This window comes from Sinocyclocheilus grahami, unplaced genomic scaffold, assembly GCF_001515645.1.
Source record: "Sinocyclocheilus grahami isolate Dianchi unplaced genomic scaffold, SAMN03320097.WGS_v1.1 scaffold312.1, whole genome shotgun sequence".
NCBI lineage: Eukaryota > Metazoa > Chordata > Actinopteri > Cypriniformes > Cyprinidae > Sinocyclocheilus > Sinocyclocheilus grahami.
Genome location: NW_015505491.1, coordinates 980,579 through 995,544, shown reverse-complemented (window position 1 = coordinate 995,544; position 14,966 = coordinate 980,579). Strand labels below are relative to the sequence as shown.

General features: G+C 38.2%; 1 protein-coding gene across 5 annotated transcripts in view; it reads right to left on the bottom strand.

Annotated features, from left to right (window-relative positions):
* Positions 1-14,966, bottom strand: part of LOC107601769 (cyclin-dependent kinase 16-like) — a 34,273-nt gene that overhangs the window by 5,592 nt on the left and 13,715 nt on the right. For 2 of the 5 annotated variants that reach the window (XM_016294058.1, XM_016294059.1), the window contains exons 3-16: positions 13,323-13,487; positions 8,408-8,541; positions 7,908-8,033; positions 6,254-6,310; positions 6,052-6,166; positions 5,509-5,603; positions 4,344-4,406; positions 4,106-4,229; positions 3,698-3,818; positions 2,514-2,611; positions 2,294-2,399; positions 2,136-2,178; positions 909-999; positions 479-556 (exon numbers count right to left, since the gene is read on the bottom strand). In XM_016294058.1, the coding sequence (XP_016149544.1) occupies positions 479-556; positions 909-999; positions 2,136-2,178; positions 2,294-2,399; positions 2,514-2,611; positions 3,698-3,818; positions 4,106-4,229; positions 4,344-4,406; positions 5,509-5,603; positions 6,052-6,166; positions 6,254-6,310; positions 7,908-8,033; positions 8,408-8,541; positions 13,323-13,487 (1,416 nt within the window). Of the gene's footprint in view, positions 1-478; positions 557-908; positions 1,000-2,135; positions 2,179-2,293; positions 2,400-2,513; positions 2,612-3,697; positions 3,819-4,105; positions 4,230-4,343; positions 4,407-5,508; positions 5,604-6,051; positions 6,167-6,253; positions 6,311-7,907; positions 8,034-8,407; positions 8,542-10,568; positions 10,668-10,782; positions 10,970-13,322; positions 13,488-14,966 lie in introns of those variants that run through there. The other 3 variants (XM_016294061.1, XM_016294063.1, XM_016294062.1) reach the window with 3 other exon arrangements.

The window sequence follows — 14,966 nt, the reverse complement described above, 5'->3', positions numbered from 1 at the left end:
TTACAGTTATTGTAAAATGTTGACAGTAAAAATAATGAACAAGTAGGTGTGTCCAAACATTTAACTAGTAGTGTCAGTCTGGCAGAAAACAAATATACAGCTGCTAAAATCAGTGCTATGAAGAACTACTCTGTAGTTGTGACAAAAATAGCAATGCTAATGCCGTTTTGTTCGAGACAAAAAGTAAATATTATTTAGCAAATATTCTTTTTTCTGATTCAGATTTATCCTCCAGAATTACATTCAAATGTCACACAAAAATCACGGTTAGGTCAATTTATAGCCCTTCTCTTGACGGTTCTTGGCCAGATTGAGATAAATGTCGGCAAGATTTAAAAAAAATTCTGACTGTTTGAGAGTAATGCCAGATGACATGCTGCCATACACAGAGAGGTCAGAAACACATGGTACACTGATGGATGAAGCTCAAAACTATCATCATGAATCATCATCCGACATTTGCGATTTGTGGTTTTACCTGATTCTGACAGAGTATTCGTCCTCATTCCAGGCTCCTTCTCCAGCTGAACTTCTTGAAGTGCAAATATTGATGTAGCTGGCAGGGAGAAATTGAACAGTTATGTTAACACGCTGAACTAAAACTAAGGCTGATATATAATGTTAAGGGTCAGAAATCTGTGCAAGCTTATTTCAGCACACACCGACCTGATTCAGTGCAAATACAGAATAGCTCATAGCGGCTCGGTGGAATTAAATGTCTTTCAAAGTAAAGTGTGTGTATGTGTGAGACTTCTGTCTGGCACTTTAATAATTCTATCTGTCAGTGTGAGGTGTGTGTGTGTGCACATGAATCTGTTATCTGGCACCATCATAAATCTCCTCAGTGGAAGGAGATGTGTGTGTGTGTGTGTGTGTGTGTGTGTGTGTGTGTGTGTACGTGAACTCACTGTCTGGCAGTGTGAGAATTCTCTCTCCCAGGCAGTGGAAGTATGGGTGTCTCATGGCTTCCTCTGCTGTGATCCGTTTCTTCCCCTCAAACTAAGACAAAGTTCAGTGTTAGTCAAGCACACACACAAAACGCTCACGAAATAACTGACTAAAAAACACAACATTATTATACACTATTATAATTTAGGGTAGGAAGAAATTAAGAAAGAAAGAGTATTTCAAATTATAATTTTTTTGGCACGGATACAATAAATGGATCAAAATTCAAAGTGAAAGAGGTTTATAAGACATTGTTACAAACGATTCTCATTTCAAATAAATGTGTTCTTTTGAACTATATATTCATCAAAGATTCTTTTAAAAATGCAACAAAGATATTAAGCAGCAAAACTGTTTTGAACATTGATAATTAAAAGAAATGTTTCAAATCAGCATATTAGAATGATTTCTGAAGGATCATGTGACACTGAAGACTGGAGTAATGATGCTGAAAATTCAGCTTTGCATCACAGGAATAAATGACATTTTAACATATATTCAAAAGGAAAACAGTTATTTTAAATGGTAAAAATCAAATGAACAGATTTATCTTACAAAAACATTCCACAACCCAAAACCTTTGAACTATAGAATATAAGGCAAGTTACCAAAACACTCACACATTTTTAGAATTCAACATGAAATGACAATGGTAGCCTAACAATGTTAATAGCTATTTGGTTGCTGAATAACACTAAAATTGACCATGAAAAGTTGTTTCAAATAACTACTACAAAGAATGTATAGACAAATAAATATTCAGACAACTGAACTCTGGAAAGAGAACAGCCATATATTAAAAGTGCCATTTTTTTTCAATGTCATTATTTAAATACTTCCTCTTATCCCTGCCTAATGAGGATATCATACTGTAAGCAAGGTATTCATAGGTGCGATTTCCTGAAAAGTGCAAGCACTGTGGCTCAAACACAATCATCCCAACCAGTGGGGTAAGTTTGAGGTGGGACCTTCTTCATCTTTAACATTTCTATTTAAATTAAACTGACTTGAGCAGAATAATGACACTGTTGCTTTCTGTAGAGCTGCTTAAATGAACTAACTTGAGCTGAATAATGCCACTATTGTCTTTTTACAGCTGCTTTGGAACAGTCTGTATTATATGTGCAGTCTGTATTAAGTGCTATAAGTAAACGTGACTTTAGTTGACTAAATAATACACAAATCACCTGCAGCAGTTTTGACAGAAGTTCAACTCCATCATTGTCCAATCTGCAAGAAAAAAATAATGCAACTTCAGTAAATGACCTCCAGCAGCGTGTGTTTTTTTTTATAGCAGGAGCGATGATCGTTTCAGGCATCAGGCCCAGAGGACAGCTGTCGTTACCGTGGAGTGTGATTGTGGAGACAGTCGGCGCGGTAACGGGGGTAGTTATAGGAGATGAACTCCTCGTTGGAGGTTATTCCGGGCCAGGTCTCCTCTGTGGGCGTACCTATGAAAAGATGCAGGAGGGTTTATAAATATCACAGCGACACACATGGAGACATACTGTCAGATCTAGAGCCAGAAAGATCAGGAGGAGAGAGAGTGGGTGAGAGAATGGTACCGAGCAGTTTGAAGATAAAGTGCAGCTCCTCCTCCACCGTGGAGCCCGGGAACAAGGGTCGACCTGTAGACATCTCGTAGAAGATACAGCCAACACCCCTGCAATGAGAGTCATTAAAACTCAATTCAAGTTCACCCCCACAGAAGCTATGACATAAGAAGAGTGTGCTCTGATTTTACCACAGTAGAAACAAGAGTCCAATTATTTGCTCACTATTTGAATCGACAACACCATGGTACAAGAAATGTGAACTTGCAGTCTGAACTGAATTAACAAGGTATAAGTGTTTGGTACAGAAAAAAATCACAACATGTTACTTTAGTATTGTTTGTATACTATTCTTACTATTACTATTTATTAATACTTTGAATTTTCATTACAATTGTAGTTTTAATAATTATGCGCTTGTCATTTTATTCGTTTTTTTTTTACAGTTCTATTTAGCTTTCATTCATTTTTATTTCAGTTGTAGTTTTAGTAATTTTAGAACTTCAGCTTAAACTTATTACAGTTACTTGCCAGTTAGTTCATTGTTTGTTTGTTTTTTAATTCATTTTGCTATTGCCGCCATGTACGTCATGTGTTGAATGGATGTCTTTGGCCATTGCATCATGTCTTGTTGCGTTCTTCAGAGGCTGTGTCAAGTTAAAAGAAGTTCAAAACTGTGTCTTTGACATCTGCTGCACTACATCTAGCTGTTTTTGAAAGCAAGAATGCATGCTGTAGCATGGCGTACATGGCAGCAATAGCAATATTAAAAAAAACTGAATTTTCAATAAAAAAAGTTTAAATCATAAAATTTAAAAATTTTTAGAAAAAAAAGGCCAATTTGATTTTTTCAAATAATTTTTTCAAAAGTGATCATCAGCAGTGTTTTTAACTAAAACTACAAATGCTAAAAATCATTTTCCGCAATTGAAATAAACTTGAAATAAAATGCATTATAAATATTAGATGAAAAACTTAAAATACTTTAATAAAATTTTTACCTTGGCAACTAATTGAAAAAGTTTTAGTAGAAGTACTAAAACAAAAAATAAATTAAAGCTAAACAGGAATATATATAAAAAATAAAAGCACTTAACGAAAGTACAAAACAAATTATTACTAAATACTATTGTAGTATATTAAAATACAAAAAATAAAACAAATAAACCAAGATAAATCATCAGGTGGATGCTCACCACATGTCAATCGGAGTGGAATAGTCGGTGCTGCCCAATAGGATGTCAGGGGGGCGGTACCAAAGTGTCACCACCTCATTGGAGTAGGTCTTGGTGGGAATCGATTTTGCTCGTGCCAGACCTGAAGACCAAACAAAAAACAAATTATTTAAAAGGAGTTTGACCAATTTCAGAAAGCTTAGAGCTTTACAAGTTATTACACATCCACATAGTACACTAGGTGCTTTTAGCTAAAGCAACACTACAATGATTACAGAGACAATGCAAGTGGAGCAACCTGAGGTTCAGTTTTTCGAGTAGGTAAGTGGGCAGCTGGTTTTCATTAACCACTAGGTTACACCACCCACACCATGAGAACACAGTAAGAGCAAGGATGAGTTAGTAACAGCAGGCTTGTACGTTACAGACCAAAGTCAGCCAGCTTTAGCTCCCCGCGTTCGTTGATCAGGAGATTTTGAGGTTTGAGGTCTCGGTGAAGGACTTTACGTCTGTGACAGTAGTTCAGACCTCGCAACAGCTGAAACAGGAACAGCTGAGATGGAAAAAAACACACAGGTGAATATTAAGAACACCGTCTATGATTGCCATGTGCAGCAGAACGATTATGAGAAACAGAAATGAAAGACATTTGTCAAAGAGGCCTTACCTTGACATTGTGCATATGAATGCAGTTTCCACAGTCATCTAGGTACTGTTTCAGGTCTTTATCCTAGGAGATAAAGAAAGTTATTAAAGGGTCATATGATGCGATTTCAAGTTTTCCTTTCTCTTTGAAGTGTTACAAGCTCTCGGTGCATAAAGAAGATCTGTAAAGTTGCAAAGACCAAAGTCTCAAATGCAAAGAGATATTCTTTATAAAAGTTAAGAGTCAGCCACGCCTACCTAAAACGGCTCATTCTAGCACGCCCCCACATGTCTACGTCACTATGTGGAAATATTAGCATAATGCTGCCCAAATCTGAAGCTCGCGATTATGGTAAGGGTACATTTCCGACGTGTGCTTGTGATGTTCGGCCAATCACAATGCACTGGGTCAGCTGGCCAATCAGAGCAGACTGCGCTTGACAAAGGAGAGGGCTTTGTTGAAAACGACATGTTTGAGAGAGGCGGGGCATAGAGGACCTACAATACTGTACAGTATTTGAAAAATGCATGTCATGCATAACATATTCTGTTACACCAAATAATTATCTTTAAAATAGCATCATATGACCCCTTTAAAGTAATACATGAATAAACAACTTACATTATATAAAACCTATGTAACTTACATAAAACTTATATTTTCGTGGGAAGGGATTCACAAACTTTTTTTTGTAGCCAAACCCGCTACTTAATATTTTTTAAATTAACAATTAACAATACATTCACATTTTCTCTGATGTTGGTTAATTGTTACATGACATGCAGGTCAACAATTTTTTTTTAATTTATTTAGATTTTTAAATGTTTTATTTTGATTGTTTTTTTTTATTATTTATTTTAATTCTGAACTTAATGATTTATTAGCCTTTCATTTAGCTTTGTCATTTTAAGATCCTTGATTTTGTGCCAGATAAATCTGCTCTATAATTGAATTTTAAACTGCTATGTAGATAGATATGCCATCCATAAATCATTTCAATTTAATTAACTACGTTTGTTTGGACAAGAGAAATTTGACTTTACTCTAACTACTTCAAATTATGAGCAGCATGCAACTTGGCAAGCTACGGTTTCCAAATAGCTTCTCCAACGCTGTGTGTGTGATCATAAGTACAGTTAAAAAGTGTACAGAGTGCAGTGAAATACTACACATGCGAGTGACTCACCAAGTACTCGAACACGAGTGTAAGAGACTTCTGAGTGTGGATGATGTCATGAAGAGTCACAATATTGGCGTGTTTCAGGTCCTTCAGCAGAGACACTAGAGAGGCGCAGAAAGAGACAGATTATTCCTCAAACACATGACCTCTGGTGCTTCACACACCTTTATGAATATTCATTAAATGACAAGGACGAACAACAAATTAGCCTGAAGCAAACATTACTGCAAAATATTATTTCTTCCTACACAAAATCAACCTTAAACAGACTTTTGCTACTGTACCTTTGAGACTGACGTGATGTGTAAATTATCTTAATTACGGTTTGCAGGGTGGCTGGTATATTATCCATATTATAAAACCCTTTTAACCAGCTGAAATACCATGTAACAAAAGCCGTCGTGAATTTAGAGATTCTCTGGCTAATTTAGAACATCCTACATATAAAAGTACAAATGTCTGTCACTGCGCAAGCATGTGGGAAATTTGGGGCAGTAGTTTGGTGATCTAATTTTAGTGCTGATCCACTACGGCATGCTTGTAACTCACCTTCTCTAATGGCAGTGCACGGAGCTCCTTCCTCGTGCTCCAAACGGATCTCCTTCAGAGCCACCAGGTTATCCGTTAACTTACTGCGGCCTTTATATACTGTAGCGTAGGTGCCCTGAGAGAGAAAAAGATAACAATGCACAGTAACGTGATTATGCTGTTTTTGAATGGAGCAATTATGATAAACTGACTGTGAAGTTACCTCTCCTAGTTTATCCAGTTTTACATACGTCTCCAACTTCCCAAATCCAATTTCGGACTGCAAACACAAAGGCAAAAACTATGTCACAACATGGTGGTAAAAAGCATCACTAAAACAACATGGGGTAACAGGGCAGAAAATTTCAAAGGCATTGATGTGAACTCATTAGAATGCTCCCATTTTAGACGGCTGGGCTGGGCTGGTCGTAGAGGTTTATATAACACACATAGACAACATGAGCTAAAATGTCCCTCCCCAAAATAAATGGGGAACAACTGAAGTGTAACAAATGAAGTGTTTAAATGCATCACAGATCAAGCGTGTTTCAACAGCTTTGAATAAACATCACTGGGTTTAAATGTCATATCAAGGGCAGCTGAACTCGTAGTATAGCATAATAATTATTTAAAAACATGATTTTTACATTTTGTCAAGAATACTCATCCCAATTTAACTTATTTAGGACTCTATTTTGCATTGTGACTTTATTTACAGAAAAATTACAATTATTTCCCTTTCAAATTGTCAGTAAATTAATGTGAAAAAAAAACCCATATCAGATATCCAAAATAATCATATATGACTTAATTAAGCAAGGACTAAATGCCTAATTACCTAATCATTTTTGTACTGAATTTAATTTATTGATTTAGTTTGTATTTTGTATTACTGTCTATATGTGCTTATATCTTTACGTTCTTAATTTTCAAAAAAAAGAAAACCCTAATAATTCTATAATAAATAATAAAACTAGGCTTCAGTTTTATTTTGAAAAATAGAGTTGGTGTGTTCCTTTTTATTTTTGGGGTGAAATAGGACCTGGCCATTTATTTGTGAGGCTCACTCATTTTCCTGTGACACTGTGCGACACTAATATTTTGAGAAGGTTCAAGCAGCGAGACATGCTGTGAAAGTTTGTCTTGTCTGTGCGTTCACAATGATTTCAAAGCACTGATAATGTGACCCTGAACAAACAAGACAAGTCAAGTAGAAGAGAAAAGACACTCAAAGAGAGAGAGTGACAGAGAATGAAAGATCGAGCAAAAGAATTGGCAAAAGAAAACAAAGACAGAAAATGGAGGGCACGAGTCTAATTAATAATATTAAGCATATTTTAATTTGGCAAGTCCAAATTAAAATATGCTAAATAAATCAAATAAATAACTTTATTTGATTTTGCCAGGATCAAGGGCTATATTTATGGAAAACTCGGGACTAATCTAAATAAAAAAAATTTAAAAAAACCTTAACAATAATAATAATAGTAATAATAATAATAATAATACAAGAAAAATAATGTCATAATATTGTTAAATTATTTCATGCAATTCTATTTTTACAAACAGAAATAAAAATAGATACAAAAATAAAAATAATGATATACAGCCTTTCAATTTGATATTTGATTAAAAAAAATCTTCTGGACACTTTTTTTTTTTTTAATGGCCCTTAATGGATTTACTTTGTATGATTAGTTATGGAAACATTCTATCATATTAAATGATGTTATGAAATGTTTTAGACTAGTATGACAAGGGCCACACTGAAAAGGTGAACAACCTCACAAATTGGATTTGAGCAGAAAATCGAGCACAAGCAGAGGCTGAAAAAAGGAAAGCGGTTTACAGAAAGAAAACCAATGGAGAGGCATTACCAGCGATACTCTGCGTAATCTCCGGCTGAGTGGTTTGTCAAACAGGGGGCTGTTGAGGCTGAATTTCTCAAGGTAGCCATCAGGAAGCCTGATATCGGCAGGCAGAGATAGACGTTTGTTTATATCCTGAGAGGGAAAGAGGATGAGGGGGGAACCATTATTAGTTAAGGCCTAAAGGTTTCGTTACACTCAATAACAGTAATAACCCTTATTGCCTCAGGCTAGTCATCTAACTGATGGGTACTATGCCGTGGAGCATTTTCAGTACCCACAATGCACCATTAGTCACACGTAACTGATGTACCTTTAATAGCAACAAGCAAGCTAATGGTTATTACGTGGTACACGGTTTAATTCAAGCAAACAAAACAAAAACAAAGCTAAGCCATGGAAAATTGCATGTTTTTATTACCAAACACGTCATGTGTTATTCAGTGTCCCACTCTAAAAATACTGACTACAAAAAAAAAAGTCAAGCATAGTCAGAAACGTGAACATACCTCTGTGGAAATTTTGCGACCAGGGTTGTTTCTCAGACGAACTCGGACGGGGGTGTGCACCTCATCAGAGGATGTGGCCGAAGCCTGATCACTTTCTCCATCTGAACCCATTTTTACATCCTCATGGACGATTTCTGCATTTACAGACACAACCACACACACAAACATTAGCATGCTATGCCGACGTCACGACTACGATATGATACGGGTAAAATGTATTGAATAAATCAAATTTGATGTTTCTAAACGACTTCATTATTCTATTTTAAAACCAAAGTAATGCTGATGTATCATCTGTGAGCCTGCAACACTCTCCAAATGCATCTCTTGCACATTTATCTGTCTGTCTCTGAGATTCATACCACACTACAGCTGAGGAACTACTTAGCTGCTCTGAAAGGAGATCTGTCTCATACCCACACAAAAGGGAAAAAAAAATAGAAGTCATTATCTTCCACTCTCATTTATTCACTCACTGTCCCATCCCCCCCATTAAACCATAACACAACCTCCCACCCCCTCTCACTCCACACACACACACACACACACACACACAGCCTGTCTATCCGTGAATAATAGTGCAGTGGTTCTCAACCGATTTTGCTTCAGGATGCAGATTTTACATTAGACATCAAGAAGCGACCCAGGCAAACCAGAATCATGAGCAGCTGAGGAACTACTTAGCTGCTCTGAAAGGAGATCTGTCTCATACCCACACAAAAGGGAAAAAAAAATAGAAGTCATTATCTTCCACTCTCATTTATTCACTCACTGTCCCATCCCCCCCATTAAACCATAACACAACCTCCCACCCCCTCTCACTCCACACACACACACACACACACACAGCCTGTCTATCCGTGAATAATAGTGCAGTGGTTCTCAACCGATTTTGCTTCAGGATGCAGATTTTACATTAGACATCAAGAAGCGACCCAGGCAAACCAGAATCATGAGTAGCACAAAATTAAACAAAAACGTCCTAAAAAATCTAAATGAATAACAACTACTTAATAGGAAAATGTTTCACATTTCTCTTGAATTTTCAATAGTTTTATGCTCTTGGCAGCCAATAATTAATGCGGTTTAGGTTGTTTTATGTTTTACTTCGCATGTATTTTATTCATGCTTTGAGATGTAAACCCACTTATTTAGTCTGCCTTTTATGTAGTGTCTTATAATCAATGCTATGATTTATAATCCCATGATTCATGATTTTATTTTATTTACATCATTACCATTTATTTCTATTCTATTTTGCTTTATATTTTTGCTTAACATTTCTTAGTGTTAATGTCATTGCTTGTATTTTGTGTCAATTGCTTGTTTACATTTGCAAATTGCATTGGTTTGAAAGATGCTATAGAAATACATTTTGATTGAGTGATTGATATAAAGCAACTTCTGCATGTTGATGTCTAATTTGGTTATCTTCTACCAAGTGACACTGGTAAAAATACGAAAATACTGTATTGTCTGATTGGATGCATGGCCTTCAACAACAAAAGATATGGGAAATGTGTCTTTCTCCTTCTCTTGATAGGCAGACTTATTTTGCTCTCCTACTTATGTATAATTATATGGTTAGCTGGATTTTATCATTTGCATTTAACACAATTTTTCCCTGGGTTGCAATCCACCAACTGAGAACCACTGTAATAGTGTATGCGTCTATGCTGCATTTCACAAGAGTCCAGTTGTTCAGCAAGGTTGGGAATCGGAATCTCTGGGAGAGAACTGTTTTGTTTTTTTTTTAAATAAAATCTAATAAAATAATTTTAAGACGTTCGGTTCCACTAAGAGTCTTGAAACTTCTGCATTCTTACGTCGATGTGGACAGAAGTCCTATAACAAAAAACAAGCAATTTTTTTTTTAAGTCAACATTTAATTTAAGCAAGCAGTCCATTGCTTTTTACAATTAAAATGTCACCTTTAAATACATTTTCAAGATACACATGCTGTTTTGCAGGTGTTAATTGTATGAGATCATTTCAACAGAACAGTAATAACAGATCAGAAGCAACTGCACAATCAGAAACAAGTAGGGCTGTCAGAGGAATCGGAAACGTAGCCGTTAAAATTCCTTGCGATTCCCATCCCTACTGTGCAACCTCACACACATCACACTCTCGTCCTCTGTGTGCATGCGTGTGAATGTACCGAGGCGCGTGGTGTGGTTGAGATAGGAGCTGAGACTGCGTCCCAGGGAGCGTGGTCTGCGCAGGGCGCTGCTGTAGGACTGCAGGAGGGAGTGCATGCTGAAGGAAAAGGAATCGGAAACGTAGCCGTTAAAATTCCTTGCGATTCCCATCCCTACTGTGCAACCTCACACACATCACACTCTCGTCCTCTGTGTGCATGCGTGTGAATGTACCGAGGCGCGTGGTGTGGTTGAGATAGGAGCTGAGACTGCGTCCCAGGGTGCGTGGTCTGCGCAGGGCGCTGCTGTAGGACTGCAGGAGGGAGTGCATGCTGAAGGAACCCCCCGAACCTCTCACTGAACCCCGCAGACCACCACTGCCGCCAACTGGCATGGCCTCTGGGAGGGAGGAGAGGGGAGGAGGACGACACACAGAGGAAATGAGGATGAGGAGAAGGGGGGGAAGGGCAGAGAAGGAGCCGGGAAGGAGAATGTAAATGTGGCGGGACACATAATGGAATTGAGCGTTACAGATAGGAAAAAGAAAACGGAGCCGAAGTGAAAGGAAAAGGGGTGAATAAAGAAGATTAGTGCATTATGGAGATAAAAAGAAAAGAAGAAGTGGTTGGGAATGAGTGATATGGTTCGGATGAAATGGTAATATTTGGTAGCAAGTTTTTGCGATTAACAGAGAAGGAAAAGAGAGAAGGTTTGGGGGGAAAGGTCACAGGACGAGAAGGAAAAAAAAGAGGAAATATTAAATTAAAAACAGAAAAAGTCAAATTTTAGAGCATGCAATCATTTTTCCAAAACTGTTATAAAAAAATTAAAAAAGATCAATTTACAAGGAACATCTTGAGTGTTAGTAAATGACGTACAAGGGCCACAATTATTAAGCAACGACACTGATAAATTCATTTCCTCGCTGCCGGTAATTGTTTCTAATGATGCTCTGCGGCGATTAAAACGACACACAAGGGCATCGATTCATCTGCATATGAAAGCCAAATGCATTTCAAATTTGTGCAGGGTTTGGAAAAATGCCAGAACACACTACAAAAGAATGAGATGGATTTGCGGGGTCAATATGATGATGTATTTGCATATGGTAATTAGAATATATAGCATGTACATATATATTATTGACTTGGGTGAAACGGTTATGGAGATAGATGTCAAACTGAAGCGGTTTAGTTGAAACTGTCGGATCTGAGATGAGCAGGATCTGTCAGTGCAGTTAGCTCGAGATGGGAAGCCATGCTAGAAGACACATGCTGATTGGTTAGAGGGGGTAACAGCAGGCAGGAGACAGTAGCTTAGCTCAACGCACGCAGAGCCATAGCCAGTCCTTGGGTATAACGGATAGATTGGCTTTAAAACTCATTTCGATGTTTTAATGCAAGGGTAGCAAGTTTTTGCGATTAACAGAGAAGGAAAAGAGAGAAGGTTTGGGGGGAAAGGTCACAGGACGAGAAGGAAAAAAAAGAGGAAATATTCAATTAAAAACAGAAAAAGTCAAATTTTAGAGCATGCAATCATTTTTCCAAAACTGTTATAAAAAAAATAAAAAAAGATAAATTTACAAGGAACATCTTGAGTGTTAGTAAATGACGTACAAGGGCCACAATTATTAAGCAACGACACTGATAAATTAATTTCCTCGCTGCCGGTAATTGTTTCTAATGATGCTCTGCGGCGATTAAAACGACACACAAGGGCATCGATTCATCTGCATATGAAAGCCAAATGCATTTCAAATTTGTGCAGGGTTTGGAGAAATGCCAGAACACACTACAAAAGAATGAGATGGATTTGCGGGGTCAATATGATGATGTATTTGCATATGGTAATTAGAATATATAGCATGTACATATATATTATTGACTTGGGTGAAACGGTTATGGAGATAGATGTCAAACTGAAGCGGTTTAGTTGAAACTGTCGGATCTGAGATGAGCAGGATCTGTCAGTGCAGTTAGCTCGAGATGGGAAGCCATGCTAGAAGACACATGCTGATTGGTTAGAGGGGGTAACAGCAGGCAGGAGACAGTAGCTTAGCTCAACGCACGCAGAGCCATAGCCAGTCCTTGGGTATAACGGATAGATTGGCTTTAAAACTCATTTCGATGTTTTAATGCAATGCTTTAATGCTGCATACCCGTATCACACTGGCAGGCAACATGAAGGGAAGCAGAGGTGAAAGTATATGCATTCAATGACGAATGGCTTAAAGACTTTCTTGAAACCACATGGATTTAAGCACAGCCTTGAGTTTTGTACTTGTTTCTTGAGAGTATCGGGACTTTTAAAGTAAACATCAACCCCATTTACTTGCTTTTTACGGGGCCGTTTACTAGGGTGACCATACATGCCATTTTCCCAGGACGCGTCCTGGCCAGGATTTCTATATTGCCTAAAATATCTAGTTTAGTCAAACAAAGCCAAAACCTAGATATTTTAGGCAATATAGAAATCCTGGCCAGGACGCGTCCTGGGAAAATGGCACGTATGGTCACCCTACGTTTACACGACAACTTTTTCAGCCAAAAACTGGAAAGCTGATTGGCTACAAGTTTGTTTTGCTAGTCGGCCCGAATCAGTTTTCTTAAGCGTTTTTGAAAAATCGCTTACCCCACCTTTAACTATAGCAATAAGGAACATGGAATCAGAAGCAAAACTGTTAAAATTCCTTATAATTCCCATCCCTACTGTGCAACCTCATACATCACACTCTCGTCCTCTGTGTGCATGCGTGTACGTGCATGTGAATGTACCGAGGCGTGTGGTGTGGTTGAGATAGGAGCTGAGACTGCGGCCCAGGGTGCGTGGTCTGCGCAGGGCGCTGCTGTAGGACTGCAGGAGGGAGTGCATGCTGAAGGAACCCCCCGAACCTCTCACTGAACCCCGCAGACCACCACTGCCGCCAACTGGCATGGCCTCTGGGAGGGAGGAGAGGGGAGGAGGACGACACACAGAGGAAATGAGGATGAGGAGAAGGGGGGGAAGGGCAGAGAAGGAGCCGGGAAGGAGAATGTAAATGTGGCGGGACACATAATGGAATTGAGCGTTACAGATAGGAAAAAGAAAACGGAGCCAAAGTGAAAGGAAAAGGGGTGAATAAAGAAGATTAGTGCATTATGGAGATAAAAAGAAAAGAAGAAGTGGTTGGGAATGAGTGATATGGTTCGGATGAAATGGTAATATTTGGTAGCAAGTTTTTGCGATTAACAGAGAAGGAAAAGAGAGAAGGTTTGGGGGGAAAGGTCACAGGACGAGAAGGAAAAAAAAGAGGAAATATTAAATTAAAAACAGAAAAAGTCAAATTTTAGAGCATGCAATCATTTTTCCAAAACTGTTATAAAAAAATTAAAAAAGATCAATTTACAAGGAACATCTTGAGTGTTAGTAAATGACGTACAAGGGCCACAATTATTAAGCAACGACACTGATAAATTCATTTCCTCGCTGCCGGTAATTGTTTCTAATGATGCTCTGCGGCGATTAAAACGACACACAAGGGCATCGATTCATCTGCATATGAAAACCAAATGCATTTCAAATTTGTGCAGGGTTTGGAGAAATGCCAGAACACACTACAAAAGAATGAGATGGATTTGCGGGGTCAATATGATGATGTATTTGCATATGGTAATTAGAATATATAGCATGTACATATATATTATTGACTTGGGTGAAACGGTTATGGAGATAGATGTCAAACTGAAGCGGTTTAGTTGAAACTGTCGGATCTGAGATGAGCAGGATCTGTCAGTGCAGTTAGCTCGAGATGGGAAGCCATGCTAGAAGACACATGCTGATTGGTTAGAGGGGGTAACAGCAGGCAGGAGACAGTAGCTTAGCTCAACGCACGCAGAGCCATAGCCAGTCCTTGGGTATAATGGATAGATTGGCTTTAAAACTCATTTCGATGTTTTAATGCAATGCTTTAATGCTGCATACCCGTATCACACTGGCAGGCAACATGAAGGGAGGCAGAGGTGAAAGTATATGCATTCAATGACGAATGGCTTAAAGACTTTCTTGAAACCACATGGATTTAAGCACAGCCTTGAGTTTTGTACTTGTTTCTTGAGAGTATCGGGACTTTTAAAGTAAACATCAACCCCATTTACTTGCTTTTTACGGGGCCGTTTACTAGGGTGACCATACATGCCATTTTCCCAGGACGCGTCCTGGCCAGGATTTCTATATTGCCTAAAATATCTAGTTTAGTCAAACAAAGCCAAAACCTAGATATTTTAGGCAATATAGAAATCCTGGCCAGGACGCGTCCTGGGAAAATGGCACGTATGGTCACCCTACGTTTACACGACAACTTTTTCAGCCAAAAACTGGAAACTTTGTATGCGTTTTGCCTGTTCGTTTACACGACAACGGCGTTTTGGGGACTGAAAACG